The following is a 27,771-nucleotide window of genomic DNA, read 5'->3' as shown; positions in this document are numbered from 1 at the left end:
TTAGATCAACAACAGGAAAACGTTTAGATTTTCCTTCTAACGCATGTTTACCACATGTACGCTAATGACGCTCACCTTTACTGTCCAGGCTGTCCTGCTAAGAAAAACTTTTGCACAAATGGCGTGTGCCTGAACGGAGGAGTGTGTGTCAGCAAGTGGAACACCTACAGCTGTGACTGTCCTACAGGTTACGGCGGGAAAAACTGTGAACAAGGTGGGAAATTTTGTGGGGGGTTTTCTGGAAAAAATTCTTGGTTTGTTTAGGAAAATATGAATAAAATTTGCATGTCAGATTGTTTCTGTGCACATTCATCCCTCCATTTGCAGCTCCGTGTGACAAAACGCATTTAATCACCTACGATAGAACCTGTTCGGGAAGCCGTGCATCTCCTAGCAGATCCCACAGGATAAGGAACACCTCTGACTCCGTTTGAGTCATGCAGCAGCTACAATGGAAATTCAAACTCAGCTCACTATTGTCGAGTCACTAAGCTTCGCCTCAGGTTTGGACTTTTAGGACAATGGGAACTTCTGGCTCTGACTCACAGACTTAAACCTAAACTCCAAGGATGAAACTAAAGACTCACACACCCGTCCTAACTGCTATTCCAGCTGATTTGGAGCAAACTTGCTCTACAGTACAAACCTTCCTATTGTATAAGCTTTACTAGGATTCCCTTGTTAGCCAAGTAACAATAAAATCCCCCCCAGTGTGCTGCCAGTGTTGCTGTTTACACCCCCTCTTGTTTTGGTCTGCTGAGAAGAGTAAGGAGAGAAGACTGATGTCCTTCTTCAGGGCGAGGTTCCAAACAATGTTTTAAAGGTGTGAATGCCCCTCTTCCCCCTCTCACCCATGAGGTAGCTTGTCATCCAGTGCCAGGCCCCGTATCCAGTATCTGAATCCAGTCCGGATTAGACGAGCTCTGAAGAGGATCGTGGCAGCTCTGCTGCTGGTTGACACGTTCGGTCGGAGGCTTCACACACCCTGCTGTCACACTAGAAACTAGAGATTTGTTAAAGGGGACTTCAAGCCCGGACTGACACACGACTGCTGGAAGTCACTCACCTGGCCTTTTGTGTCTTCAGGTTCAATTATATCAAACATTAGATATTTACTAAAGCATTACGTTAAAAGTGAGTATAAAAATGTCAAGGGGAAAAAAGAAAATGCTGGATTATAAAGATGTGTCTTGTCAAAGAATCCAAGCGGTCAGCTGTTCTCTTTCAATTTCCACTTCATCCTTTTTTCAGTCTCGTTTTTATTGTTTGATCAGTGTTTAAAAGTTAGTCCCAGTCTCAGTGTAGGTTAGCCATGGCTCTCCACTGGCTATATATTCATCGTGTAACATCTGCTAATCAAGCTGCCATTATAGTAAACAGGTGTGTGTCCACCCTGTGTAACGCTTCCTGGGCCTGGCCTTGACGCTACGGCATATTTACTCTCTGGTTCTACTTTTTACGCGCTACACTTTCAGAATGCATCAAGCTCAGTAGTTCATATCAGGCCACACAGATACAGGAGTAGTGTAAAGCACCAGCAACTTTCAAAATAAAAGATACATGCAGTTTTCATTTTAAATCTGTGGACATGTATCCTGAGTGACTGAGGATTCTAATGCACACTTGCACTGGACTTTTCACTGCTGTGCACAGTTATAAGCAGGATATCAGTCTTCTGTCTTGAAGCTAGGTCCTGATTAAGCTTTCTCGTAACTGAGGAGTGGCACAAGACTTTTCTTTTTCCCTAATGGAGAAGGCACTCTTTAGAAAAGTGCAGACTTGATCCTCTATTTGCTGCAGGAACAAATATGTGCTTTGTCTCATAATTACAGCGTCTGTCTGAGTAAAGCTGTGAATCCTTTGGTTGAGATATGTGCCCTGAGGAGGAGAGAATATCAAGGTTTATGCCTGGATTAAATGGAACAAAACACGGGCTGTGTGCCATACTTGATCAGCAAAACAGCCTTTCCATGAAAATACAGTTTCGTCGCTCTTTATGCGTTTGCACTGATGCAAAAGTTAGACTTAGTGTAACAAGTTTTGACCTATCCTGCATGTTTTTTAAGTACCTGAATAATTGGTAATTATTTTATTTATTTTATTTTATTTTTTAGAAATGCCATCTCCTCAGTTTTTTGACGGCCAGGCTCTGGTGTCCTGGAGTGATCCGGACATCACCGTCACTGTGCCCTGGTACCTGGGCCTCATGTTCCGCACTAGGCAGCCTGCTGGGACCCTCATGCAGGTCAACGCTGGACCTTCCTCCACCATCAACCTCATGGTGAGATACAGCATTTATACAAGTCAACATCACTGGAAATCAAGAAGCATTGTCCCGTCGCGTATTTGCAGTCATTGCATTTCTTTGTTCTCCAGGTGAGAGAGGAACAGGTCCGGATGGATGTTTTGCTCAGACAGCAGCTGCTGGCATCGCTGAGCTTCCCACAAGTTCGTGTCAATGACGGCGAGTGGCACCACATGCTGGTAGAAGTCAGAAGCATCAAAGACGGGAAAGACATCAAATACATGGCCGTCGTATCACTGGATTATGGGATGTTCACGGTAAGGTGCATAAAACTTCACAGAAAAGCCACATTTCCACTACAGGAGTTCTGGGATATTTCCAGGAGGGAAGAAGGTGACAGGAAAATTATGATGGCTTGGTCCTCTAACCCATTGTATATCCATACTAATTTGGTACGTTTACGCTTTCCTAAGACATCACTTATCAGCGCCAAAAAGCGTCCACCTACTGCACCCGCAACTCTTCCAATTTTACAAATGCCAGTTGTTTGACAACGTCTGCAGATATCACTTAAGTTACAACAAATCAGCATGAGTTAACCACGAGTCCCGCCCAGCAACTTTGCTTGGCCATTTTGAAATACGTACCTGGTTGGTCCCTGAAATAGCCCAAAAAGTGGGCCGGCCCAGTGAGGTGGAGACACGTGTATGTCAGGAAGGACCGGTTAAATTACCTGGAAGTCCTGATAGTTGAAACGGGCCTCATGCTTAGAGGAAAAGTTCTGTTTTTAACTCTGTGTGTTTTCAAGCAGAAGTCCGTAGAGATTGGCAACAACCTGCCGGGCCTGAAGCTGCAGACTCTTCATGTTGGAGGGCTGCCCGGAGAGGGAAACCTTGTCAACAAGGGATTTGTTGGCTGCATACAGGTGGGTGTGTGTGTGTTGATGCTTACTAGTGGAGTTTTTTTTTATCACATTCTGCTGCGTGTATTATTTATGTATGTGTTTTTACATCTCTGCATTTCTTTCTCATCAGGGTGTGCGCATGGGTGAGACTTCCACCAACGTGGCCAACGTGAACATGGCTCAGGGTTTGAAGATCCACGTGGAGGACGGATGTGACCTGGCCGACCCCTGTGACTCCAACATCTGTCCTGAGAACAGCCACTGCAGCGACGACTGGAGCACACACACTTGCATCTGCGACCCTGGTACCCCACACACACACACACACTCATCAACACACACATTGACGCTCAGGACTATTTGAGTTTCATTTCTTCTTCTCTACCTGCTCTGTAGGTTTCTTTGGTAAGGAGTGCACGGACGCTTGTCAGCTTAATCCTTGTGAGCACGTTTCCACGTGCGTGCGCAAACCCAGCTCCTCCCACGGATACACCTGTGAATGTGAACAGAACTACTACGGACAGTACTGTGAAAACAAGTGAGTTTTTCTGTGACCTCAAAACGAAACAAAAATGTGTAAATTCTGTTATAAAACTCCTTTATTAAAAATTCTAAATCAAGATCTTTGAGCAGGTCTTGAGCGGCATTCCCAGTTCCCAGGTTTCATGAAAGAAACAGACTAAAAATGGACTTTGATTCCAACAAAGCCCCATAATCATCTTTAGTTTCTAAAACTCTTTTTGAAACGCTCTAAATCCGTCTGTGTGCCTTTATTAGTCAGTAATCTTGTATGTGGAGCAAGAGAAAGATCTGACATCAAAAATAGAAGACTTAAAGTAGCAGCCGGCTGTTAGTGAATTTATCTAGGGGTGAATTAGCTGATCAGGAGTCATTTCTCTCTAAATCTCAGCCCTTATGACACACATCACTTCCTGTGTTTAGCATTATGTGAGATTCCTCGTCTCTGCTTGACTGATCCTCCACAGGTGTTTAGTCTTTGGTGCCCTCATATTGCCACTATCAGATCATATAACGCTGATGATGTGTAAGTGCAGAGGAAGTTTATTCTGGACGCTCAGATGTGTAGATAAATGGAGCAGATAGCCGTGAGCATAAGTGTTCTAAAACAGATGAGAGGAAAGTATTTGGAATGCTCATTTGAAATAAATGTAGTCGTGTAGAATCTTACAACAGCTACTTTTTGGTAAATTTGTGTTTTAACAGCTATATTTAGTCATTTTTAGCATTTTAACAAGTACCTTTTGCCACATTCACATAGGTATTTTGCCACATTCCGCTCTAAATATAAAAGATCATTTTATTTGTATCTAAAAATATCTACACCCTTCGTTCATTATCTATACCTGCCTATCCATGCAGGACACATAAAATAATATTCACCTTTTCATATTTAGCATTATTAAAGCTTAATTTTGCAGCATTTTTTTTAGAATTAGAGTTTTGTATTACATTTATTTAGTAAATGATGATGTTACCTAAAAATATCAGTGTTAAAAATAAATATTAATAATGAAATCTAATAACATATAATATATCTTAAAGTGATACTTTACTGAAAACCCGATTTTTAATGATTATTTCTGATTATAATCAGTCAGGCTGAACATGAAAACAGTCTCCTACACCTATTTCCTGCATTAGCTTCTGATAGAAAATAGATGGTGAAACTCTAGGCTTTGAAAATTCTGACAGATCTACGTCACTGTCACTGAACATTCATGGACTCACCCATCGTAGCTCGGGACGGGGTGTTTTAGCATCCAGAAATTAGCAGAGAATGTCTCAGCTAGCAGAAGCTAACCGTTAACATTAGAGACTTGGGTTATTCGTGGAGATAAAACATCAACGTCGCAAAGCGAGTCAGTAGTAGAGTCTCGTTGCTGCTACCCAATCAGAGATGAGATGTCTAAATATTAGGAAATAAAACTCCAAGTCCTGCCGTCTTCAGATAAAATCTGATCTGGTTCGCTTTTAGTTTCTAAAACAGGCACACCGGAGCTTTTTTCCCCCCTGAACACAACGTACAATGCATTAATTCCAACTGGAGACCACTGCAAATGCATTAAAAATATGGGTAAAGTACCACTTTAATGTTGAAATGAAAATATAATGTTGTTTAAACTAAATATCTAGCTCATAACAAATTGCCATAAAACAGTGGTACCTTTTCAAAATAAAACCAGGTGAAAGAAACCCCCTTTTTAAAGTCTCCGAATCCTTTTGATGGTAAGATTTATAATGATTCCTCCCTGGGATCTCCTTAAATGATCCAATGTTTTACCGACCCAAACAAACTTGCCATCAAGGGGAATTTGAGAAGCAAACTGGTTCCACCATTTTCTCTTTTACAGCTGTTTGAATAAGCATTCTAGCTTGTGATTTCAGTGAAAATACACCACATTTATGTTCAAATTTCAGTATTTAACCATAACTGTTCCTATAATGTAGTTTTATTAAGCTGTTTTTTTATATTTGCTGTGTTTTTGTCATCAGAGTGGAGAAGCCATGTCCTCAGGGTTTGTGGGGCAGCCCGGTGTGTGGACCATGTAACTGTGATACAAGTAAGGGATTCCACAAAGACTGCAACAAAACCACCGGAGAGTGTCTCTGCAAGGTAAATACATGCAGAACGCTAGAATTCACTTTGTTTTTCAATGTTTCTCTATGGCTTTTTCTTGTGTAATCCCTTTATGGAAGTTTACCACTATTTTTGTTTTCTTGACACTATATTTGGCACTGCCCAGAATAAAGCTCCATATACGTGTCTTTGTCTTTGTGTCGTCTCTCTCCTTCAGGACAACCACTATCGTCCAGAGGGCGAGAACACCTGTCACCCCTGTGGCTGTTACAACATTGGTTCTCTGTCTCGAGCCTGTGACCCCATCACTGGGCAGTGCCTCTGCAAGGGAGGAGTCATCGGGCGCCAGTGTAACCGATGTGATAACCCATTTGCTGAAATAACACCCGCCGGTTGTGAAGGTGAATTTTTCTCTTATTTCCTCATAAGGAGTAAGTCCCGCGTTTGTTAACTATGATCGTGAAGGTTGGATAACATGCACAGAGCGATTTGAGGTGGTCCGCATGAATTGCTGTCCGAATGAAACAAATGCTGCCACTCACATCCGCCGGTTAACTTTGCATCTTTGTCACCAACCGGTCAAGCAGAAGAGGCAAATCTGGCCAGCAGGCTGACTTGGCAGCAACACCAATCTCACACAATACAGTAAAGATGAAGAGCTGACATCAGTGTTCTTGCTATGCGACCCGGAAACATGTTCAGACTCTTAATACGCCAAACTATTCCCTTAGAAGTTTGATTTTGATTAACAGATTTATTTTAAATAAAAACAATTCTGATGCTGGGAATAAATTAGAGGAGGTGAAATGGGAATGAATGAAAGGAAGAGGTTTTGTTTGGTTTTGAACTGTGGTCACTGAGAGGGAACGACCCTGCAGGTTCTCCTCTGATCAGTCTGCTCTGCAGCAAGCACGTCCCTTCATACCAACACTCCTGCTAAAGTTACTGCAGCTTTGCATTGTGAAATGTCTTCATCTGAGCACCTCTGTCTGCCTGTCTGATTTAAAGTCCAGTGGATAATCTTTAAATGGAACCAGAGCAAGTATTTAGCTTCTAACTCAATTTAACTCAGTTAAAGATGAATTCATTTTAGACTCAGTGTTTAGCTTTTAACCCAACAATAATCAGCCACTGTGGTTAAAACTGATCTTGTCTTCTTGCAGTGGTGTATGACGGCTGTCCCAAGGCATTTGATGCTGGAATTTGGTGGCCCAAGACCAAATTTGGACTTCCTGCTGCCAGGGACTGTCCTGAAGGATCAATTGGTGTGTAACTGCAAATCACTTCTAACTTATCTTATATTAACATATTCAGCTTAGCATTTATAGGTTACATTAACACACCTGGGTCAGTTAAAAACTGTATTTGCACCTGTGACAATAAAAGAACACCATGAATCTCAGACATTTTTTTTTTTTTTTTTTTTTTTTTTTTTTTTTTTTTTTTTTTTACAATTTATTTTATTTTTCAGGTACAGCAATTCGGCATTGTAGTGACGAGAAGGGTTGGTTGTCACCAGAGCTTTTCAACTGCACCACCGCCACCTTCTCCCACCTGAAGAAACTGGTAAATATCACACACAGTTAACGTATGCACTTAAACATTTTGCATTGTGATACAATTGTGATGCATTTGTGATTCAATTAACAGTAGGCATGCAGATTGGAAATGTTTTATAATCGGATCGACTTAAGTTTCTTAAAGCTTTGTTTTGCTGCATATAATCCTTGTGATTTATATCTTCAGAGGCGCTATATAACAGATTGTTTTATTTCTTTCTTTCTTTCATTTTAGCGTTAATTTTGTTTCTCCATTTATTCACATAGCCTAACTAACCCTGTATAGAAATCTTAAGAGACAATACAAAAATCAAAGTGACTTCCTTGATTTCATAGACTTTTCCTACATAGATTTCATTCATTATGTTTTTTTAATTGTTTTTCTTTGAATATTATGAATTTAATTTTGCATAGTAGATTATTTTTGTAGAATAATTGGTTTAAAATTTTTGATTCTCCTTCTTTTGTATCAGAGAAAGGTTCCACACTTTTACCAGAGCAAAATAATCTTGTTTAGGGCCCAGCTGTGACCCCTGTGGCACCCCGTCTAAGCTTTAGTGACTCAGAAACTCATTATGTGTTTATACATGCGGATTTCTTTGATCAAGTTAAATATGTATCCCAATAAATGTTTTATCCCATACTCACCTCATACCAGGTTCCAAAAGTCTGACTTCTAGCTAAAATTCTGAGGGTTCTGAGGTCGAACTTTTAAAAAAAAAAGATTATCTTTTTAACCTGTTTTTAACCAGAATGAAGATCTGCATCGAAACAGTTCACGAATGAGCAGCGAACACTCCAAGGCCATTGTGCGTTTGCTTCACAGTGTCACAAATAACAATCCTCATTTCTACGGCAACGACGTAAAGACGGCGGCCCAGCTGCTGAATTATGTTCTGAAGTACGAAAGCCAGCAGTCCGGCTTCAACCTCAGCGCCATGAAGGATGCAGAGTTCAATGAGGTCGATGCAAAACACGGTCTGAAAAGGGTTTATTATTCTTAAAGGATTCTCACATGTCTAATACTTTCTTTATTTTCATTTTTTTCCCAGAATCTGGTGCGAGCTGGTAGCGCCATACTGGATCCTGACACCAAGGAGCACTGGGATCAAATCCAGAGGTCGGAGGGTGGCACCGCTAACCTGCTGCGCTACTTTGAGAACTATGCCAATACTTTGGCTCAAAACGTCAGGAAGACCTACCTGAGACCGTTCACCATTGTCACAGAGAACATGAGTGAGTCATGAGAACCTGTAAATGTAGCTTAAACATGACTCTATATTCATCTCCTTTCCTCTCCTCTCCTTTGTAGTACTAACTGTGGACTACTTGGACGTATCAAACCCTGAGAAGGCAACATTACCTCGGTTTCAGGACATCCAGGAGACCTACCCCAAAGAGCTTGGCTCCTCCATCCACTTCCCAGTATTTAACTTGCAGACACATGTCCTAAAAGGTGAGAATCCTCGTCTAATGGAATCACAGCTTTTCTTTTGGTTGTTTTGATGCTTGAATTTGTTCTCTTCCATCAGAAACCACTCCCTTCCCTCCGACCCAAACTAATCCCCCCATGGAGGAGGAGCACACAGTGTCTGACAGAAAACGGCGCCACCTGGAGCCAGCGGCCCCCCTGCCCGTTGCCGTGGTTATCGTGTACAAATCTCTGGGTCAGCTCCTTCCAGAGAGATATGACCCCGACCGCAGGAGTCTGAGGTATTTTACAGGCCTAGTCCCAGATGGATGTGTACACCTAGTAGGAAAACCTTTAACGTGTGTGTGTGTGTGTGTGTGTGTGTGTGTGTGTGTGTGTGTGTGTGTGTGTGTGTGTGTGTTTCTAGGCTCCCGAACCGTCCTGTGATTAACACAGCTATAGTTAGCGCCACAGTTCACAGCGAAGGACCTCCACTTCCGCCTCTCCTTGACCCCCCCATCACCCTGGAGTACACCCTACTGGAGACAGAGGAGCGGACCAAACCAGTGTGTGTGTTCTGGGACCACACAATCACGTGAGTAGAAGTTTTCAATTGGGAGGTGGTATCTGATATGCTGTAAGAGTCCAAAAATCAGTGTCTCAGGGTCACACAACCTACAAAATCACAATTAGACTGTGGCAGAGAAGGAGGGGAGGGGCCGTTGGCAGCCCAACGGTGTGCTTATGTGATTACAAGTGTGTGTGCGTGTGCGTGTGTGTGTGTGTGTGTGTGTGTGTGTGTGTGTGTGTGTGTGTGTGCGCGTGCGCGTGTGCATGGACGAGTGTGCGTGTGATTGTATGTCCACTTTGGAAGTTGGGTACATAATGTATAACAAATGAATAATACAATAAACAATAAATTAAAAGACACCGAAAAATGCTTGAATTAAAAAATAAACAAAAAGATAACTTTTTCAAGTACAAAATACAAATTCAAGGGAACTTGTTTTTACTGTCAGCTAATGGTAGGAACAGTTGAGGGCAGGGACATAAGAAAGAACAATATTGTTCACTGACTAATGGATAAAATTGCTGGAATGGAGTTTAACCCTCTCAGGCTCAAAATAAGTTTTAATAAAATCATGAACAACTAAGTCCTTCAGGGGTACTTCTGAGTTAAAAAATGCTCATGAAATACGTGTGTGGAGTAACCAGGTAGGTAGGTTTTAACTGTTGCAAATCTGCAACGTTTGCCTCCAGAGGGTTAAAGCAGACCGGACTTTATATATCAGAAGGTTTTTTTTTCATGCAGTCCGATATAATCTGATATAGTTTTTTGGGCTGATATAAGACGCATTTCCAATATCAATATCAGAACGGGAAATCCCTAGTCGTGACATCACTGCAGCTTTTGGGTTTAAAATGAAAAAAAAAATGTTATTCTTGTACTTTAAGATTTTTTGCAAATATCACTCCATTCCTGCTCATTGTGTGTGTGTGTGTGTGTGTGTGTGTGTGTGTGTGTGTGTGTGTGTGTGTGCGTGCGTGCGTGTGTGCGTGCGCGTGTGCATGGACGAGTGTGCGTGTGATTGTATGTCCACTTTGGAAGTTGGGTACATAATGTATAACAAATGAATAATACAATAAACAATAAATTAAAAGACACCGAAAAATGCTTGAATTAAAAAATAAACAAAAAGATAACTTTTTCAAGTACAAAATACAAATTCAAGGGAACTTGTTTTTACTGTCAGCTAATGGTAGGAACAGTTGAGGGCAGGGACATAAGAAAGAACAATATTGTTCACTGACTAATGGATAAAATTGCTGGAATGGAGTTTAACCCTCTCAGGCTCAAAATAAGTTTTAATAAAATCATGAACAACTAAGTCCTTCAGGGGTACTTCTGAGTTAAAAAATGCTCATGAAATACGTGTGTGGAGTAACCAGGTAGGTAGGTTTTAACTGTTGCAAATCTGCAACGTTTGCCTCCAGAGGGTTAAAGCAGACCGGACTTTATATATCAGAAGGTTTTTTTTTCATGCAGTCCGATATAATCTGATATAGTTTTTTGGGCTGATATAAGACGCATTTCCAATATCAATATCAGAACGGGAAATCCCTAGTCGTGACATCACTGCAGCTTTTGGGTTTAAAATGAAAAAAAAAATTTTATTCTTGTACTTTAAGATTTTTTGCAAATATCACTCCATTCCTGCTCATTGTGTGTGTGTGTGTGTGTGTGTGTGTGTGTGTGTGTGTGTGTGTGTGTGTGTGTGTGTGTGTGTGTGTGTGTGTGTGTGTGTGTGTGTGTAGGAGCGGGGGTGTAGGCGGCTGGTCATCTAAAGGCTGCGAGGTGCTCAACAGGAACAACAGCCACATCAGCTGCCAGTGTAACCACATTACCAGCTTTGCTGTGCTGATGGACATCTCCAAGAGAGAGGTTCTCTCACAGATTTAATCTCATCTTTCATACAAACAAGCTGGTTTTCTGCCTGCTGAGCATTTGAATTTTCATCCACAGCACGGGGACGTCCTCCCACTCAAGATCATCACCTACACCACGGTGTCTGTCTCCCTGTTCTTCCTCCTCCTCGCCTTCATCCTCCTCTGTCTCCTTCACCGGCTCCGCTCCAACCTGCACGCCATCCACAAAAACCTGGTGGCCACACTCTTCTTCTCTGAGCTCGTCTTCCTGCTTGGCATCAATCAGACCGACAACATGGTCAGTGCCTTTTCTGCTCACACAAAACAAGAGAGCTTAAGCCAAGCAGGCTCTACCAACAACGTTCGTAAATCAGAAGAGGGTTACATAAAGCAGGAAGATGATTAAAAACTTGGCATGACAAAAAATTATCCTGTGAGTTTACAAATGCTAAAGTTAGCCTTGTATCGCAGTTCTGACAGGAGGAAATGCATCCAGGAGAATTTAATTGGGTGTTTTTATGATCAGCTGAGGCCAAAACTGTGTGAAATTGTTGGCTTCCTAAATGTAGAAGGTTTGTTGGGAACCGTAGACCAGCTCTTTACCATTGCTCGGATGATGCGAACACTGATTGGGGTTGGTGTGGTGGACGGGCATCTGAAGCAGAAAACAAAGTTCTTGGTTTACCAGCCGATCCACATTCCAACCCACACCTCCAGTCATCAGCTTTGGGTAGTGACCGAAAAAACAAGATCGTGAATACAAACTGTTAAAATGAGCATCCCTCGCAGGATAGCCTGGCTCAGCTTTAGAGCTAGTGTGAGGAGCTCGGACATTGCAGAGCAGAACAGCTGCTCCTCCATACCCAGGGTGGCCAGCTGAGGGGGTGCAGGTATTTGGTCAGGAAGCCTTCTGGTTGTTTTCCATGATACACCTGGGTCAATCAAGGATACCCTGGAGGTATATGTCCTTAGGCTGAGCCAGGATTACCCTCCCTGCTAAGGTCGCTGCCCCCGATGACCCAGACCAGAACAGTTTAAAACACAGTGTTTCACTTTTTTAATTCTTATTTTCTATTTTATATTCAAATAATGATAAACTAGTCTTCACTAAACCGTCAACTATCTCATTCAGAGACACCTCAGTGGCTCTCTTCACCAACATTGAGACATAATTCAGATTTCACATTAATTCTTTCCACACTTATGTAGCAATTTGATAACCTGATCATCATTACAATACTTAAGACGCGTACATACACACATGCAGCTGATAACTGATGGGTTATCTTGTGAAACGAAAAACATTTTAGGTGTTTTTCCTGAATTTATTCAGAACTTCTCATTAGTTAGGCAGCTCTCTCACTTGTAAACATGTTTGTCCCAGCTGTAGGAGTAAAGCACATTCATGAGAAGTGTGGAGCATTCTGTGCTGATCTCACCATCAGATTTCACTCACAGAGCAGGCTTTTTTTTTCAGTTATTGCCCATAACTGTAAGTTGAAGTTTGTTGTATGTACACCAACCATGTAAAAGTACACCAATAATGATAATGAATTAAAAAATTTACTTTAAAAAAGGCAGCAGATGGATCATATCTGGGTAAAAGTGTCACCATGTCTCAATTCAGACACATTTGATTTGAGAGTAGAAGCCAAGCGCTGAATGCACTTTCAAATGAGGAGAAAGGGAAGTATTAAGCTGTTCGTCCGATTGATAAACATAAAACTGAAAGTTTGTATGAGTGTTTAAGTCTACGTCTGGAGTCTCGGTGTGTGTGTGTGTGTGTGTGTGTGTGTGTGTGTGTGTGTGTGTGTGTGTGTGTGTGTGTGTGTGTGTGTGTGTGTGTGTGTGTGTGTGTGTGTGTGTGTGTGTGTGTGTGTGTGTGTGTGTCAGTCCTGTGGAATGCTGTCAGCGTGTGCCCAAGGCCATCTGCAGGAAGATTTACAGTCCTGTCGATGTGGGTTCTGTCTTTCTACTCTGATCTCAGCAGCCATACATAGAATTACTCACACACGCTATAACTCAGCTGCTGGGACATTCCCTGACACACAGCATTTCTCTAACGTCCAACAGATTAACTAAAATGGCCGGAAAGGTGACAAATAAATAGAGCAGCAGATTTTGTGTTGTTGAGTTTAGAACATCTCACTGGGCTTCAACTGTTGCTGACGAACTATATGAACAGCATCTGTGCAGGTATTTCAGAAAAGTCTCAAAATGTTGGGGTTTTTTTTCCTAGATATGAGCTGAAAGGCCTTCATGCTGGAATTTTGACCATGACTGATGAATTTGTGCAGCATCATAAATTAACTGAGTGGTCTCTGGGGAATGAAACTCACTTTGATTTAGTTTTAGTGAGTGAGAAAGTGCTGGGTAAATAGCAAACAACATGAGACACAAATAAGACTGTTACTGAATTTTAACTGTTTGTTTGTGATTATCAATATAAAGAAAGTGTTGTGTACAGAGATGGTAGATCACTTGAATTCTAATAGCACCTTCCAGGTTTCCAAAACCCCCAAGGTGCTTCACAACGCATCCAGTCATTCACCCATGCACACACACACACACACACACACACACGCTGGTGGTGATGAGCTTCATCATAGCCACAGCTGCCCTGGGGCTCACTGAGGGATGCAAGGTTGCCGTTCACAGGCACCACCGTTTCCATGGACACCACCAGCAGGATACTTGGGTTATGTGTCTTTCTCTTAAGTACACAGCGGCTGCGACATTGTGAGCAGGACTCAGTCACGCAATCATGCACTTACGAGACAGGCTCTTAACTCCCCAGCCACCATTGTCCCAGATGAGATGAGAACTCAAGTCTTGTGAACAATCTTTATCTAATGTAATCTGAAGTGAAAGTAAGCAGGTTAGTAAGCCACAAACAAGAGGTGAGCACAGCTCCCTGGTCCAGGACAAAGTGAGTCGTTAACCTGTGCAATTTGGGATTTTATCTAAATGCGACACCATATTTACTATAGTTTACAACAGTTTGCACCATCAACATAGGTTTGCACCAATCAAACCCAGTTTTTCACTAGTGAAATAAAAATCTGCAGAAGCATTTATTTATTTAAAAAAAACTTACAAAGTCAAATAAATATTTATTTCTATCATCAGACTTGGACCTTAAAGACTCTTAAAGACACTAGACATCACTTGGACTTGCCCCTCGAAAACTGGAGACTTGATTTTGTCAGACTGGGATGAACTGGTCTGAAAAAACAGGGAGTTCAGATGTGGCATGCAGTATGACCCAGGTACGGAAGTATTGGCGTTAAATGAGACTGCAGTTAATATAGGAATCGCTGAGCAGGGATTTCCAGAAGTAAGAGAAAACAGACTTACGGGTAGTAGCATAGACTGTACATATGGGTAGTAGGCAGTTTTCTAGGTGGAGTTGGCTTGGAAAGCAATTGGAAACGTGTGGCTCGATCGAAAGAATCAATGACTGAGTGACCGCCCTATGTGTTGGACTTCCGTAAACAGATGAGGCTGGTGACATGGAGTGGACAATCCGGTGAGCGGGATGCTGGGTAATGTAGTCCTAGTTGATAGAATTGCGTCCAGGTTGGTGGCTGGGGTTCGCGACAGATTTAGCTTTGAACTTAAGAGGTTTAGGACTTGACTAAAACCTGGCCCTCAAAGATGCAAGACTTCACTTGAGAGTGACTTGGACTTCTGCCTAAAAGATTTGGGACTTGACTTGGGCTTCATAAAATACTCAAGACTTGGAAAATTGACTTGTGAACATCTGTTTCCATCTAGTTGCAAGTAGTGTCAGCCCAGTGAGCCTTTATGAAATCCAAAGCTGTGTGTTCTAGAGGAGCATCCTCGTGTCACCACTTTTTATTACATGAACATACAAGCCAGTCATTTTTAACCAAAGGACAAATATAATGTAACTGTTTTTAAATCTGCACGCAAAAACCGATCTGTTTTTGTATATGTCTCTTTCCAGTTTGTGTGTACCGTTATAGCCATCCTCCTTCATTACTTCTACATGTGCACCTTTGCCTGGATGTTCGTTGAGGGGCTGCACATCTACCGCATGTTGACGGAGCAGCGCAACATCAACCACGGCCACATGAGGTTCTACTACGCCATAGGCTGGGGCATACCAGCTATCATCACTGGTGAGAAACACACAGCAGCAAGCACAAACACAACCTCCGACAAACAAATCTGTGGAAGAGAGCGGAGCTGCCGGCAAACTTCAAGCTGTGACTAGTCTGTCATGTGTAGATCCTCGTGGGAACGTTATTGAACAAGACACCGGAAGAATGAGACATACTGAGACATGATCTTCGAATCGTCAAAAACAAGATGAAACTGTAGTTTATGTAATGTAGAAGAAGAATGACTAAATGTGTTTCTATTGCACATTCGTAGCTGATACTTGTCAGTAAGACTCATTTTAGTTTGTTTTACTCAGCTTCAATAGATTGAGAGCCCTTGAGACAGATTCCCTGTGTTGTAACTGCCTTCTGTCATTTTGTACATAACGTCTGTGTAACAGAAACATTTTCTAACTGTAACTTTTGCTGCCGCTTGGCTGGAACTCCCTTGAAAATGAGGTTTTTAATCTCAATGGGATCTTCCTGGTTAAATAAAGAATACATTCAATAAAAAACATTAGAGGTAAACTGAAATAGAAATTAATTTCAAATAATAGGCTGGAACTCTAGAAAATTGTATGAAAGGTGAGACGTGAAAACTAAAACTATTCATGTGTGTTAGAACAAGTGAGGAGGAATAAAAGGTACAAATGCAGAAAAACTTAGACTTTTTTATCTTGTTGTTTTGATGTGTTTGTGTAGGTTTGGCAGTAGGCCTCGACCCTCAGGGTTATGGGAACCCGGATTTCTGCTGGCTTTCAATCCATGACACTCTCATCTGGAGCTTTGCAGGACCCATCTTTGTAGTTGTCCTGGTATGTGCCTGAATTACAGCTTTCTTCTTTTTCAGTAAAAGCCACCATAAGGTGGGCTATAATATTTTTGCTTGTATGACCTTTTCCTGCAAATTTTAAAGCCCAGGCCCCACTGTACGTTTTTCAGCCATCGTAGACATATCTCTCATCGTGAACAGAATCGTGACAAGAAATGGTGAATGTGAGGGTGATTTGCAGCTTTGTCCAGTGTGACCAGCCCAGCGACAGTTTATTGAACATCCCCACAACTAAATACAGTCTTCAAGCTGTGTCAGAAAACCTGGTTTAAGTACAACCAATGAATCTACACCGAGGAAGTGACGTGATAAACCAGTGATAGGATTACAATGTCAAAGTTGCAGTAGCATCATTAGCAACAATGGAGGCTACGCATAAGAACATGTGGACCACTCCTTTTTTGGAGACCAGTTAGGAGTTTAACAAAAGAAGCGTTACCGTTGTTGTGTTGGGTATTTGTCAGCTCTGTGTGATCTATGCTTTTTTGCGAGTATGCTTGTGATGATGGTGTGTCCTACTGGAGCGGGACGTCGTGTAGTTTGGCTAATGGAGATACAGGTTGATGGTTTACCTGAAAAGATGTACTGCTTGTCCCACCTTCGTCAATGCCTTTGCACTAACGTGCTCCTCTAATCGCCCCTCTGGACATAAGCGGGCCATCAGCTGGGGACCACCAGTCATTGATGTTTTGCTCCTTTAACCCCAGTACATCTCATGGTGGTTGAGCGATGGCTGGGATTTCTCCCAACCACCCCCTACTCATGCCCTAGGGTTATATGACCCCCAACTCCTTTCCTTTCTCCTCAACTACAGCCAAATATTGCTCTTCTCAGCCTCCTGTCAGCTCTTTGAGAGCTTTCCGACACCTTGTTCCCGTGCATCCCGGGTCATGGAGCATGCATATCATTGCGGACCCTTTGAAGACCCAGAATTGCACTTCAACAGGACAAATAAAGACTTTCTAGCCAGCCTCCTTGCAACTCTCTACTAAGTTTGCATGCTTGAATCCGTTCATTAGCAGCCTCCGTAAACTGTGAGCTCTACCAATAGAATGGTCTTGCATGGTTCTGACCACATGATTCGGTCTGGCCGGAGTGGGAACTCTACAATCTCCCTGGAAACTGGAGCTGCCTCCGCAAGTCAACCCTCATAGTCAACTCACTGCTAAGTGAGAGAACGTTCAATGTTTGTTCTGGTGGGGGGTAATGGTTTCTCCGGCCCTTGCCAACAAGATCAGGTATTGCTGCGGCGCAGGAGATCTGCTATTACGCTCCCTTATGCATGAATCTGCCACCTCTGCCAGTTTCCTCAGCAGCAGGTCATGTCTACGTGTAACGGCCTTCGGACAAAGCTATTTAACAGCCCGTCGGGTGCTGGAGGCTCGCATTGCTGACATTGCAAAGAGGAATGATCTTCTCAGTACCAAACTACTAGTGGAGGTTTCTTGGATTAAGGTAAATGATAAATGGCCAGTATTTGTATAGTGCCTTCTTAGGGTTCTACAACCCCCCAAGGCGCCTCACAACACAATCAGTCTTCCACTCATTCACACACAGACTCACACCCTTTCACAAGGTGTCAAAGGGTGTTCTAAACAAGCTCAGCCTGGCTTAGGGCATCTTCGACACATCAGCCCATGACTGGAGTCTGTCCATGATGCTCTTTGCACTCATGGGCCTCTCTAGAGTCCTTCCATTGTTACATGAAGTAGTCCTTTGCAACAGCCAAGAAAACGTACACTGTGGCCCGGGCTTAACACCTCACGAACCAGCAGAAGGTTTTTTTTGTACTTGTTGCCACAGTTATTCAGCTCTTGGAAACGCAAACACTGCTGCAACTTTTAGTTTTACAAATACAGAGCTAATCCGGGGCGTGATTGTTGCTGACAGTTAATCACAGCACTTTGTCAAGGCATTTACCTGGTAGTTTGAGATTTTGCAACATCTCACAATATATCCTGAGAGGTGACAAACAACATCAAGAAACGTTGTAATTTTACTTTTTACTTTTACTTTTAAAGGATTAGTGCTACAAAAACCACTTTAATCCTACATTTTGTTTCTTGCAGCTGATTGTAGATTAGCATATAGTGTATGAAAATAAATAATTTTGTTTTAGACCCTTTTTTGAATGCTATAAAATAAAAAATTGTAACTAAACAAAAGTATTTTTATACTTGGAGTTGTTGGTTTCCAGTAAAGTTATCTTCTATAATAGGATCCAGTATATAATTCTAAGAAATGTTGGAAACTGTATGAATATTTATTCTTGTATGTACTTACATTTAAATATGTTGAGTAATAGCATTCTTTTTTAACTCCACCCTTTCTAAGGTGAACATAGTGATCTTTATTCTGGCGGCGAAGGCTTCCTGTGGCCGCAAGCAGAAGGCCGTGGAGAAGTCCGGAGCTATGTGAGTTTCCGAAGCACGTGTAACACAGCATCCTTTTTTTTTTTTGCATAACTGTAACATTCAAATCCTCTCACTTTCAGCCTGGCTCTACGCCTGGCCTTCCTCCTCCTACTGCTTATCAGCGCCACCTGGCTGCTTGGTTTGTGGGCGGTCAACAGTAACGTCCTAATTTTCCACTATCTGTTTGCGATCTTCAGCTGCTTGCAGGTAACGCTTTGATTTCTTTATACACACACCTACTTTTAAGATCTAAAATCAGGCCGATGAGTTAAAATTATTTGTTTTGTTTTCTTTGCAGGGAGTCTTTATCTTCTTCTTCTATGTGATCTTTAACAATGAGGTGAGGAAAAACCTCAAGAACGTCTTCACAGGAAAGAAGGTTGTACAAGACAGCTCCAGCACCACAAGGGCCTCTTTACTCACCGTTAGTGGACAACTCTTGTTTTTATAAATGAGGGTTTACTATTGTACAATGACTGAAGTGTAAAATCTCCTTCCTGTTTTCTCCACCTTCAGCGCTCTCTGAACTGCAACAATATGTACTCAGACGATCGGCCTATGTATCGAGCAGCATTTGGAGAGTCGAACATCTCCCTGGACAGTACACTCAGGTCAGGCAAGAGCCGCAGCAGCTACCTGGCTCACACACTCAGGTACAACACTGACAGCATGGCTGCTTCTGCTTAACTCGTGCACAGGGATCCTATTTCTGTCTTGTCATGGTTTTGTCACAAGGCATCAAATGTTTAACTCGTACTAATACTCAGAGCTCCACACACACACACACACACACACACACTCTCTCTCTCTCTCTCTCTCTCTCTCTCTCTCTCTCTCTCTCTCTCTCTCTCTCGCTCTCTCTCTCTCGCTCGCTCTCTCTCTCTCTCTCTCTCTCTCTCTCTCTCTCTCTCTCTCTCTCGCTCTCTCGCTCTCTCGCTCTCTCTCGCTCTCTCTGCCATTCTGCCACTGAATTTTCTTTCTCATTGTAACCTCAGTGTATACTTTCTGTTTGTAGAGTTTTCTCTCCTTTTTCCTTAACATGCATGCTGCTTTATAATGCATCAGCAATATATTGATCAAGGTAACTTTTACGATTGTGTGGGTTATCGGCTTGTTACACACACACACACACACACACACACATGCCTTAATGGTTTTAGAGAACACACCTTTATGTTTGCTCAATTTTCTGATAAAGATGAAAAGCATATGAACACGTCTTAAGTATTGTAATGATGATCAGGTCAAAGTTAAGAGCATCAGAACAGTGTTGTTCTTCTGTTATACTTTCAGCACTTACCTTTTTGAGCTAACCTTGTTTTCGTCTAGTTTTTACTAGCTATAGAAAACTTTTTTCATTTTTTTTTCAATATGTATCTACAGTAGTTGTGTCATCCTACTGACGTTTATTTTATTTCTGTTTGGGCAAGATCAGTTTGGATTAGATTGGCTTGTGTAGCTTAGCAGGATCTCTGGACTAGAAATCTCAATTTTAGAAGAAAAAAATGTGCAATACTGTTATGTGAAAGGCTTTTTGATGTGATGTTTTAAAGGAAAAATTCATAAAATGACCTCCTTAGCTGAAAGAAAAAAAGAGTTGTTATGCAGTGTTAGGGACTATAATATCAATACCCTGCAACAATGAACATGGATTTCTGCTTAAAAGAAGATTTTTAGGACTGAGAGGTACAAAATACGTTATACGAAATGGTTTGTTAAACTGGCTGCATAAATTACTGACAATCAGCTTATTTTTGTTTGAAGCCATTTTGTTGATTTCTACTTTTTGAGTTTGCATTTGAAACTTGGTAGTCATTAATGATTAGTCAATATCAAACTTTATTTGCTTGAAATACTCTTACAGTAAGGTCAAATCTGGGACAAATATTAAATAATCCATAATAAAGTGTGTGTGTGTGTGTGTGTGTGTGTGTGTGTGTGTGTGTGTGTGTGTGGGTGTGGGTAGGTGGGTGTGTGTGTGTTTGTGTGTGTGTGTGTGTGTGTGTGTGTGTGTGTGTGTGTGTGTGTGTGTGTGTGTGTGTGTGTGTGTGTGTGTGTGTGTGTGTGTGTGGGTAGGTGTGTGTGTGTGTGTGTGTGTGTGTGTGTGTGTGTGTGTGGGTGTGGGTGTGGTACTTTAAGAATGAATGTGGGAGCTTGCTTCATCTGATGAAGCTAACTGGAGACACACGAGACAATATCAGGGTCAAAGAGAGCAAAAGCCCCAGGAGAGAGGAGAGGTAGCCTCCTGAAGGCTTAATGGATAAATATACGGACAGAGAAGAGAGGAAGGCAGGAAGCAAACAGCAGAAAGACAGAAATAGGATTGTACCTGTTGAGGGAGGAGAAAGTATTACATACATGGATACTTTCTCCCTGCAGCTGTTGGCAAGATGTGAGCTTCTTCCAGAAGTTTCTCTCAGATCAGATCCTCTCTAGCTAATTTACCCTCCAGGTCACTTCTCAGCATGAAATAAAGAAAACCAAAATTGTTGTGATTGTGAAATTAAGGAGTGATTAAGCTAACATTATTTGTTGGATTGGAATATTAAAGCTCTGCATGAGACACTGAATGCTAACATACCCACTACATCTCTTTCTCTCTAGAGGTCTTCACACAGACAATGTATTAACATCAGTCTGACCTGAGAACTCCTGAACCCGTCCTTTAATTAGCTTTGTCAAACCACAACAGGAGCAGATGTTTGTAATGAGAGATGTCTGCTGTTTCAGCTGTTAGTTGTGGAAAACCACAAGTTGAGGCTTGAATTGACTTCCAGTAACGCTGTACTTCCCCTTTCTGTGTCCTCTGAACACCTCTTCGTGTCTGCTCTCCTCTCCCGCCTCCATCTGTCTGGAACATTTCAGGGACGAGTCCGGTCAGAAGCCCAGCGTGTCTTCAGGAACAGCTAAAGGACACACTGACCTGGATGGACCGCTGTTCCACAGAAGTGGCACCAAAGAAGATGGTGAGTGGGTGTTTTTTGTTTTGTAAAGGATGTTTTTATGAAAAGATGTTGAACTTTTTCTCCTCGTGGTTCCATCAGACTCTGACTCAGATAGCGACGTGTCTATGGATGAGCACAGCTCCTCCTACGCCTCCTCCCACTCCTCTGACAGCGAGGACGACGACATGGACATAAAGCCCAAATGGAACAATGAGAGACCCATTCACAGCACCCCTAAAGGTAAATGTCAGAATTGCTGTCCTTTAATACACAATCTTCTCTCACGTTTGCTGTTTTGCCATTATAAAGACTTCTGTTTTTCACTAGGTGATTCGATGTCCAATCACAAGAAGCCTTACTGGCCAGTAGATGCCACCACAGCCAGTGACAGCGAGGATCTAAGTGGGATGGAGAGGCTCAGGGTGGAGACCAAGGTGAACGTTGAGCTGCACCCAGAAAATAAACTGAACCACATTAGTGAAAGAGAGGAGGAAGCTCAGGACAGACAGACACCTGGTGACTCTAAAGACACGGCGCCCCCTAGTCAACCCAACAGCAACCACCAACCAGAGCAGAGGAAAGGTGAGAAAGTTTGGTCATTTTGTTTTTGTTCTGAAACAAAAATCCTTCCAACATGAATCAATCGTCTTATCCAGGAATCCTAAAGAACAAGATCAGCTTCCCTCCACCGCTAAATGACAAGAACATGAAGAACCGTCTGAGGGAAAAGCTGAGCGACTATAACTCCCCGACAATCACCTCCCCTCCACCCATCAATAACAACACCTCCCCCCTGCCTCCCCCCTCAGTCAACATCATGACCCCTACATCTCGACCGTCATCCCAGGCCTCCACAGAGGGAGGCGGTCGCCCCAGCAACCACGACAACAGCTCAAAGGTGAGGCCACCTATTGCTCCACGGCCGCTGATTCCTGCTGCGGCACCATCCACTGGCATCCACCGGGAGACCAACGGAGGCGTGGCCATGCACTTGAAGTCAGGGACGATGAATGGAGGAAACGAGTCTGACTCAGAGTAAGGATGCCGGCATGTTGCAGCAACAGTTGTCCTCTCTAATAGAAACAAGATTTATGGTGGAAAAGGAGATGTTTTTCTTACCGTTCATGCAAGCTAATTTTTGAATATGCACAATTGAAAAGTCCAACACCCTTACTCTAGACCTGTACTCCCAATCCGAGCCTTCAGAATACATGAGTACACAACGTTTGTTCCTGAGGGTTCAGTTTTAGATTTTCACCCCTTTTGGGCACATTTTCTTCCGTAATTCCTAACATAAGGCAAGTATGTATCCATATAAGAATTTAGCATGCTAGCTAATATAGTGTGACATTTATATGTTGAAAAATTAGGCAGTTTTTTGTCTTTCTTAGTTTATTCTTAAATTTAAAATTACAGCAACTCTGTGCCACCAAAAATCTGGGACAACCCCACCAACAACAGGTCAAAACTTCCATAACTCACACCAAACCTCCTCCCATTAGCTCTCTGCTGGCTACACACACACACTCATGCACGTTACCAGGGTAACAAACTGACACACAGCTCTACCAGCCAACAGAGGACGGGCTGCATTCACAGACAACAGCTCCGTCACCTAAACATTTCCCAACAAGACCAGAACCAGACTCTAAACTGAATCTTAGAGGTGACACTAGGCACCCCAGCTCTGGCTTTGCTTCCTTCTCAGCTGCTGCAAGGCGAGAACGCATGCCTATATAGAAGGAGTATGCAAAGACGGGGGAGAGACTCAGTCAAAGGGCAGCTTGATGGATGGGTTATGAACCAATCATCAAAGACAAGATGTTCACAATGATTAGATGAGGTTTTTCTAGAACTGTACGTTTCAGAGGAAATTAAAATTGTTCCTTTTTAACAAAACATTAAGATATTGGTTACTAGGGATGTGTATTGGTGAAATTCTGGCAATACGATATGTATCACGACACAGGGGAGGCGATACAATGTATCTTGATATATCGCGATACATTCAGATGTAATTAGCTTTTTTTTTTTTTTTTTTTTACTGAATTTATCGTATGAAAATTCAGTAAACAGTCCAAATTGATACTTAACATGTTTAACATGAGGTTTCTGAACCATAGTAGAGGGATTCACATTTCAGTGGTGGAAACAAAACCCATTGCACACTGCTGCCAACTAGCGGCATTTGAATTGCACCAAAAGAAAATAAAACACAGATGTTTGCTAGTAAATTCTTCCAAAAATTAGATACATGGCTTTAGAATATCGATGTAATATCGCTGGAAAAAATATCACAATATATTGCCATATTGATATTTTCTTACATCCCTATTGGTTACTATCGGAATGTGAAGAGTATTTCATGCAATATGTCAAAAATGCTCTAGATAAGCAACTCCTATTGCACCTTTAATGAAATTTTGCTCTCAATACAAAGTAATTAACTCCTTCAATGAAGGGTGAATCATAATATTGCTAATTAACATATAATTGTGAAGTGTTTGATTCAACTTTAGCATGAAATAACGTCCCCATCTTGCTTGAATGCTGCATGAGAACTTCCTGCATCCCTGCATGTTCACATCTTTCTCCTTGCACATTTCCTCCCTAAACCCCCCCCCCCTCCCCTCCCCTCCTTAAACAGTGGCAGTAACGAGACTTCAATCTGACCTGTTAGGAAAACGCTGACCAGCCCGCCCTTATGAGAGGACGAATCCCCGCTGGAGCAGAAGAGAGCAATACAGAACGTTAGGTAAACAGGAGGAAAGGAATTCTCTTGTGTTTCCTCTCTCTGGAGAGCAGTATTAACGGCAGCCTTTAGGAGTGCCATGGACGAGAAAACAAGCGGAGATGACGGAAAAAGATGTGAGATAATAAAGGGAGTGCTCTGTCAGACTGTACCAGAAACTGAGTCTGGAGCCACGAGTGCCAAAACCAGTGAAAGAAAGGGTTGGACAAAGGCCCGGAATAGGAAGAATGTTCCTCTCCTGAGGTTATCCAGCACCTGTAGGAGCTCTTCATGCTGTATTTCAAGATTTAAAAGCATGAACAATGCTTTTGGGCAGCTTCTTTCTTACAGAGCAAGGAAGAGAAGTAAACACAAGCTGGTACAGTTGCTTTTGTAGTCCAAAAGGATTTCAAGAACTACAACTCCCACAAGCATCGACCTGTGGTTAGTGACTTCTGGACCATGTGACACAAACGCTGGACGATTTCCAACACCAAGTGCTCTTTTCCACAGCCTCTCTGTGTCGTGCATTCACAGTGTAATTATTCTGTACATAGTTTTAAGCTGAAGAAGAAATTGTCTGTTTTTGTATTTCAAATGAAATAAAAATTTTGTAAAATAAATAAAAAATAAGGACCCTCATGCTGGGAATACCGCTCTAAAAATATCCTTTTTAACTGCTGGTTTATTAGAGAATAAAGTCTGTGTGCCTTCATTCTGATAGATTGTTGTAGACTTTAACATTCTTGGAATATTTTCTGGTAAAAGAGAAATCAGAAGGGCTGAAATGAGCTTTAACGAAAGAGCACTACGAACCTGAAGCCTTGTTTTCCAGTGTGTGTGTGTATGTGTGTGTGTGTGTGTGTGTGTGTTTGTGTGTCCAAACATACACCCTTCTGGTTGCTATTATTCAAGTTCATTTTATTTAAATGTGTTTAAAACATGCAGATTTTTGTTATCTTCAAAGTGAAGTCCACCATTTAGACCTTTTTCTTATTCAAAGTCCCAGATCACAGTGGCTCCACCTGTCATGTATTATGCAGCTACACTCTGGTTTACCAAGATAAATGCCTTTTAAACTGGTTACAACCAGTGTTTGACCTCCATGTAAATGTTTTTGTATGATCCAAGACACTGGAAATGTTTTTTAAGATAATGTATATTTATTTTTTATGTTCAAAGACACTGGAATGAAAAAAAATGATTGTGATTGTAAAATAAAAAAGGCCCTTATGAATTTTTAACCATTGCGTGCCTTTATTAGTCTGTTGCATGGTTGAAACCTCAATGCCCATTTAGATAATCAGCAAATAATGAGAATCTCTGAGGGTTGTTTCAAACACCTTGTTGGATTAGTATCTGAAGATAAGGGGAGATGTGACCAGGTACTAGCCAGGTGTACATGGACGTAATTTTGACTTTAGAAGTGGGGGGACACAACTGAGATGAGGACCGGGGGGATCTTTACAGTAAGTATGCAAAAAATATGTATAAATCTACAGTCTAGTGTATCTTTTATGCAATGTCAGGAATGCAGAACTGTCAAGCACAAAGGTGGAAGGAACAGCCAATCATATGTTAGCAAGTATCAGCAGAGCCAATAGATGAGCGTATAGAGGGTTCTATTGTGAAACAGGCTTCAACACAACCAGTGCATGTATTATGGTATAATATTGTTTTTGGACAGTAAAAAGTGCAGGGGACAAAAACTCCATGGCTGTTGAGTGCATTTCTCTAACTCACTGTGTTATTTAGAAAATGTCTGCTATTTTCTACATTCCGGTTTCTCCCTTTTGATTATCCTCAGTACTGTTTGCTGCTTCTCTGACTTTTCATTATTTTTATATAGCTTTACAGTTTTCTATCTTTTGTGTGCTTTTCGCGCCATTTTCAGTTACCGGTATGTTATTTTTTTGTTAAAATTCTTCATCATTATCTCTGTAGGAGGTGGTGCTCACTCCTCACTCCTGCCACGTGGACCTCAAGGGATAAACCATCAACCCTGCTCAATGGTCAACTTTCCTCGCGGGGTCAGGTCACCCATTAGCACAGTGGGAGGGTTAAAGCAGGTAAAATCATGTAAAAATATTGAAAAACCCCAAAGGATCTAATAATGAAAAACAAAAGAAAATGGAATTTAGATGAACACAACAGTTAGCGGGATTACTCGCCTTTTAACTGTTATTGACTTAGTTATCACAGAACTTCCCACAGCATGACCATCTAAAGTCACCCAAGTCTGCATGTCATGTTTAGACAGGAAGTATATGCACACAAACAGAACTCGTGTAACCCGAACCATATGAACGTAACGCGTTCCACTGTAGCTGGAGAATGGTATGCCATACATAGCATCCACAATAACAGAGCCTGTTTTGAGGAGGTAGATTAAGCTCAACTTTCTTCAGCCGAATAGCTCTTAAACAGAAACCACTCTAGTCGCCAGTCCACATCAGTTCCGTTATGCCATTACCAGTATAGCTTCCTTTTGCCGAAACATTTCCCTTTTCACAATCACCACTTTAGGTTTTAAAATGGCCTCTCAACTCACCTTTGGCACCCACATCAAATAACTCTGCTAAGACATCAGTCTACCACCGTAAGAACGCAGTGCTCAGCCTGGCAGATGCAGAGAAGCTCGTCCACTCCTTTGTCTCCACCAGCCTGAATAACTGCATTGCACCCCTAGATCTCTGGCAACAGCATTCAGAGATTACAATGCATCCAGAACAGTGCTGCTAGGATCCTGATGAGGGTGCACAAGTATGAGCACATCACCCCCATTCTGAAAGCTTTTTATTGGCTCCCAGTCCCACTCAGAATTGAATACACATTTTAACTCCTCTTCTATCAGTGCATTCATGGACATGCTCCCCTTTTTTTAAAGGAATTCCTCGCCTTCCTGAGATCATGCATCCTCCCTTCTTCAATTTCAAATACCATTGAAACCTCCAGAGTAATGCTCCACGGCATGTGCAATCGGGCCTTTTCATCTGCTTCAAGTCTGTTGAACACCCTCCCTGACCACCTGAGGTTTGAACTCGATCAGTTTGAGCTGAGGAAATGTGATCAGCAGCGGATTGTCATGGGATGATCTACATGATCTAGTATATTGTGAAGAAATGTGTGTGGCAAGGTGGATAAGCGAGGGACCGGACGGGATTCGATCCCCAGACTCCCGGGTGAGAGTCACACGCTCTAATCAGTCAGCCAAAGGGACATCCCCTTGGCCAAGTAGCAAGGGTGCATGATCAATCGGGACATTGTGACAGGACGCTCACACTGTCACATGTGTCAATTTAAAAAAGTGCCAGGCCAATAACATCCCTTCTATTTACTGCAATATTTTCTGAAGGTCTGATCATTCATGAACGCAAGGGGAGAATAAGTCTCTACTGCCAAAGAGCAAGCAGACGGAAAAGTTAGAAATAAATGGAAAGTCAGAATAAGCCTTTCCATGCATGAATTAACTTCAAACAGGATTTTTGTCACAACATCGTAACCATTAAGCGTTACCAGATGTTTGTTCTGTTTAGCTGGATCACTTGGAGGACAGAAACATGAAAACCCTCATTTT

At 42.1% G+C, this 27,771-nt stretch overlaps 1 protein-coding gene across 3 annotated transcripts in view; it reads left to right on the top strand.

Moving 5' to 3' along the window:
• Positions 1 to 25,438, top strand: part of celsr1a (cadherin EGF LAG seven-pass G-type receptor 1a) — a 108,786-nt gene extending 83,348 nt beyond the window's left edge. Inside the window, exons 9-36 of one of the 3 annotated variants that reach the window (XM_070549048.1) lie at positions 89 to 214; positions 2,115 to 2,281; positions 2,377 to 2,562; positions 3,057 to 3,170; positions 3,280 to 3,454; positions 3,546 to 3,687; positions 5,664 to 5,784; positions 5,966 to 6,149; positions 6,912 to 7,013; positions 7,220 to 7,314; positions 8,060 to 8,269; positions 8,360 to 8,543; positions 8,620 to 8,763; positions 8,840 to 9,020; positions 9,146 to 9,313; positions 11,035 to 11,161; positions 11,243 to 11,443; positions 15,116 to 15,290; positions 15,975 to 16,087; positions 18,439 to 18,518; positions 18,599 to 18,725; positions 18,817 to 18,942; positions 19,035 to 19,129; positions 21,384 to 21,484; positions 21,563 to 21,703; positions 21,791 to 22,045; positions 22,120 to 22,498; positions 24,144 to 25,438. In XM_070549048.1, coding sequence (XP_070405149.1) covers positions 89 to 214; positions 2,115 to 2,281; positions 2,377 to 2,562; positions 3,057 to 3,170; positions 3,280 to 3,454; positions 3,546 to 3,687; positions 5,664 to 5,784; positions 5,966 to 6,149; positions 6,912 to 7,013; positions 7,220 to 7,314; positions 8,060 to 8,269; positions 8,360 to 8,543; positions 8,620 to 8,763; positions 8,840 to 9,020; positions 9,146 to 9,313; positions 11,035 to 11,161; positions 11,243 to 11,443; positions 15,116 to 15,290; positions 15,975 to 16,087; positions 18,439 to 18,518; positions 18,599 to 18,725; positions 18,817 to 18,942; positions 19,035 to 19,129; positions 21,384 to 21,484; positions 21,563 to 21,703; positions 21,791 to 22,045; positions 22,120 to 22,498; positions 24,144 to 24,171 — 4,247 coding nt within the window. In that variant the 3' untranslated portion in view covers positions 24,172 to 25,438. Of the gene's footprint in view, positions 1 to 88; positions 215 to 2,114; positions 2,282 to 2,376; positions 2,563 to 3,056; positions 3,171 to 3,279; positions 3,455 to 3,545; positions 3,688 to 5,663; positions 5,785 to 5,965; positions 6,150 to 6,911; positions 7,014 to 7,219; positions 7,315 to 8,059; positions 8,270 to 8,359; positions 8,544 to 8,619; positions 8,764 to 8,839; positions 9,021 to 9,145; positions 9,314 to 11,034; positions 11,162 to 11,242; positions 11,444 to 15,115; positions 15,291 to 15,974; positions 16,088 to 18,438; positions 18,519 to 18,598; positions 18,726 to 18,816; positions 18,943 to 19,034; positions 19,172 to 21,383; positions 21,485 to 21,562; positions 21,704 to 21,790; positions 22,046 to 22,119; positions 22,499 to 24,110 lie in introns of all 3 variants that reach the window. The other 2 variants (XM_015956642.3, XM_054739602.2) reach the window with 2 other exon arrangements.
• The last annotated feature ends 2,333 nt before the right edge of the window (positions 25,439 to 27,771 follow it).

This window comes from Nothobranchius furzeri, chromosome 1 (genome assembly GCF_043380555.1).
Source record: "Nothobranchius furzeri strain GRZ-AD chromosome 1, NfurGRZ-RIMD1, whole genome shotgun sequence".
Lineage (NCBI taxonomy): Eukaryota > Metazoa > Chordata > Actinopteri > Cyprinodontiformes > Nothobranchiidae > Nothobranchius > Nothobranchius furzeri.
The sequence above is the reverse complement of the archived record's forward strand: the minus strand, read 5'-3'. Positions and strand labels throughout refer to the sequence as shown.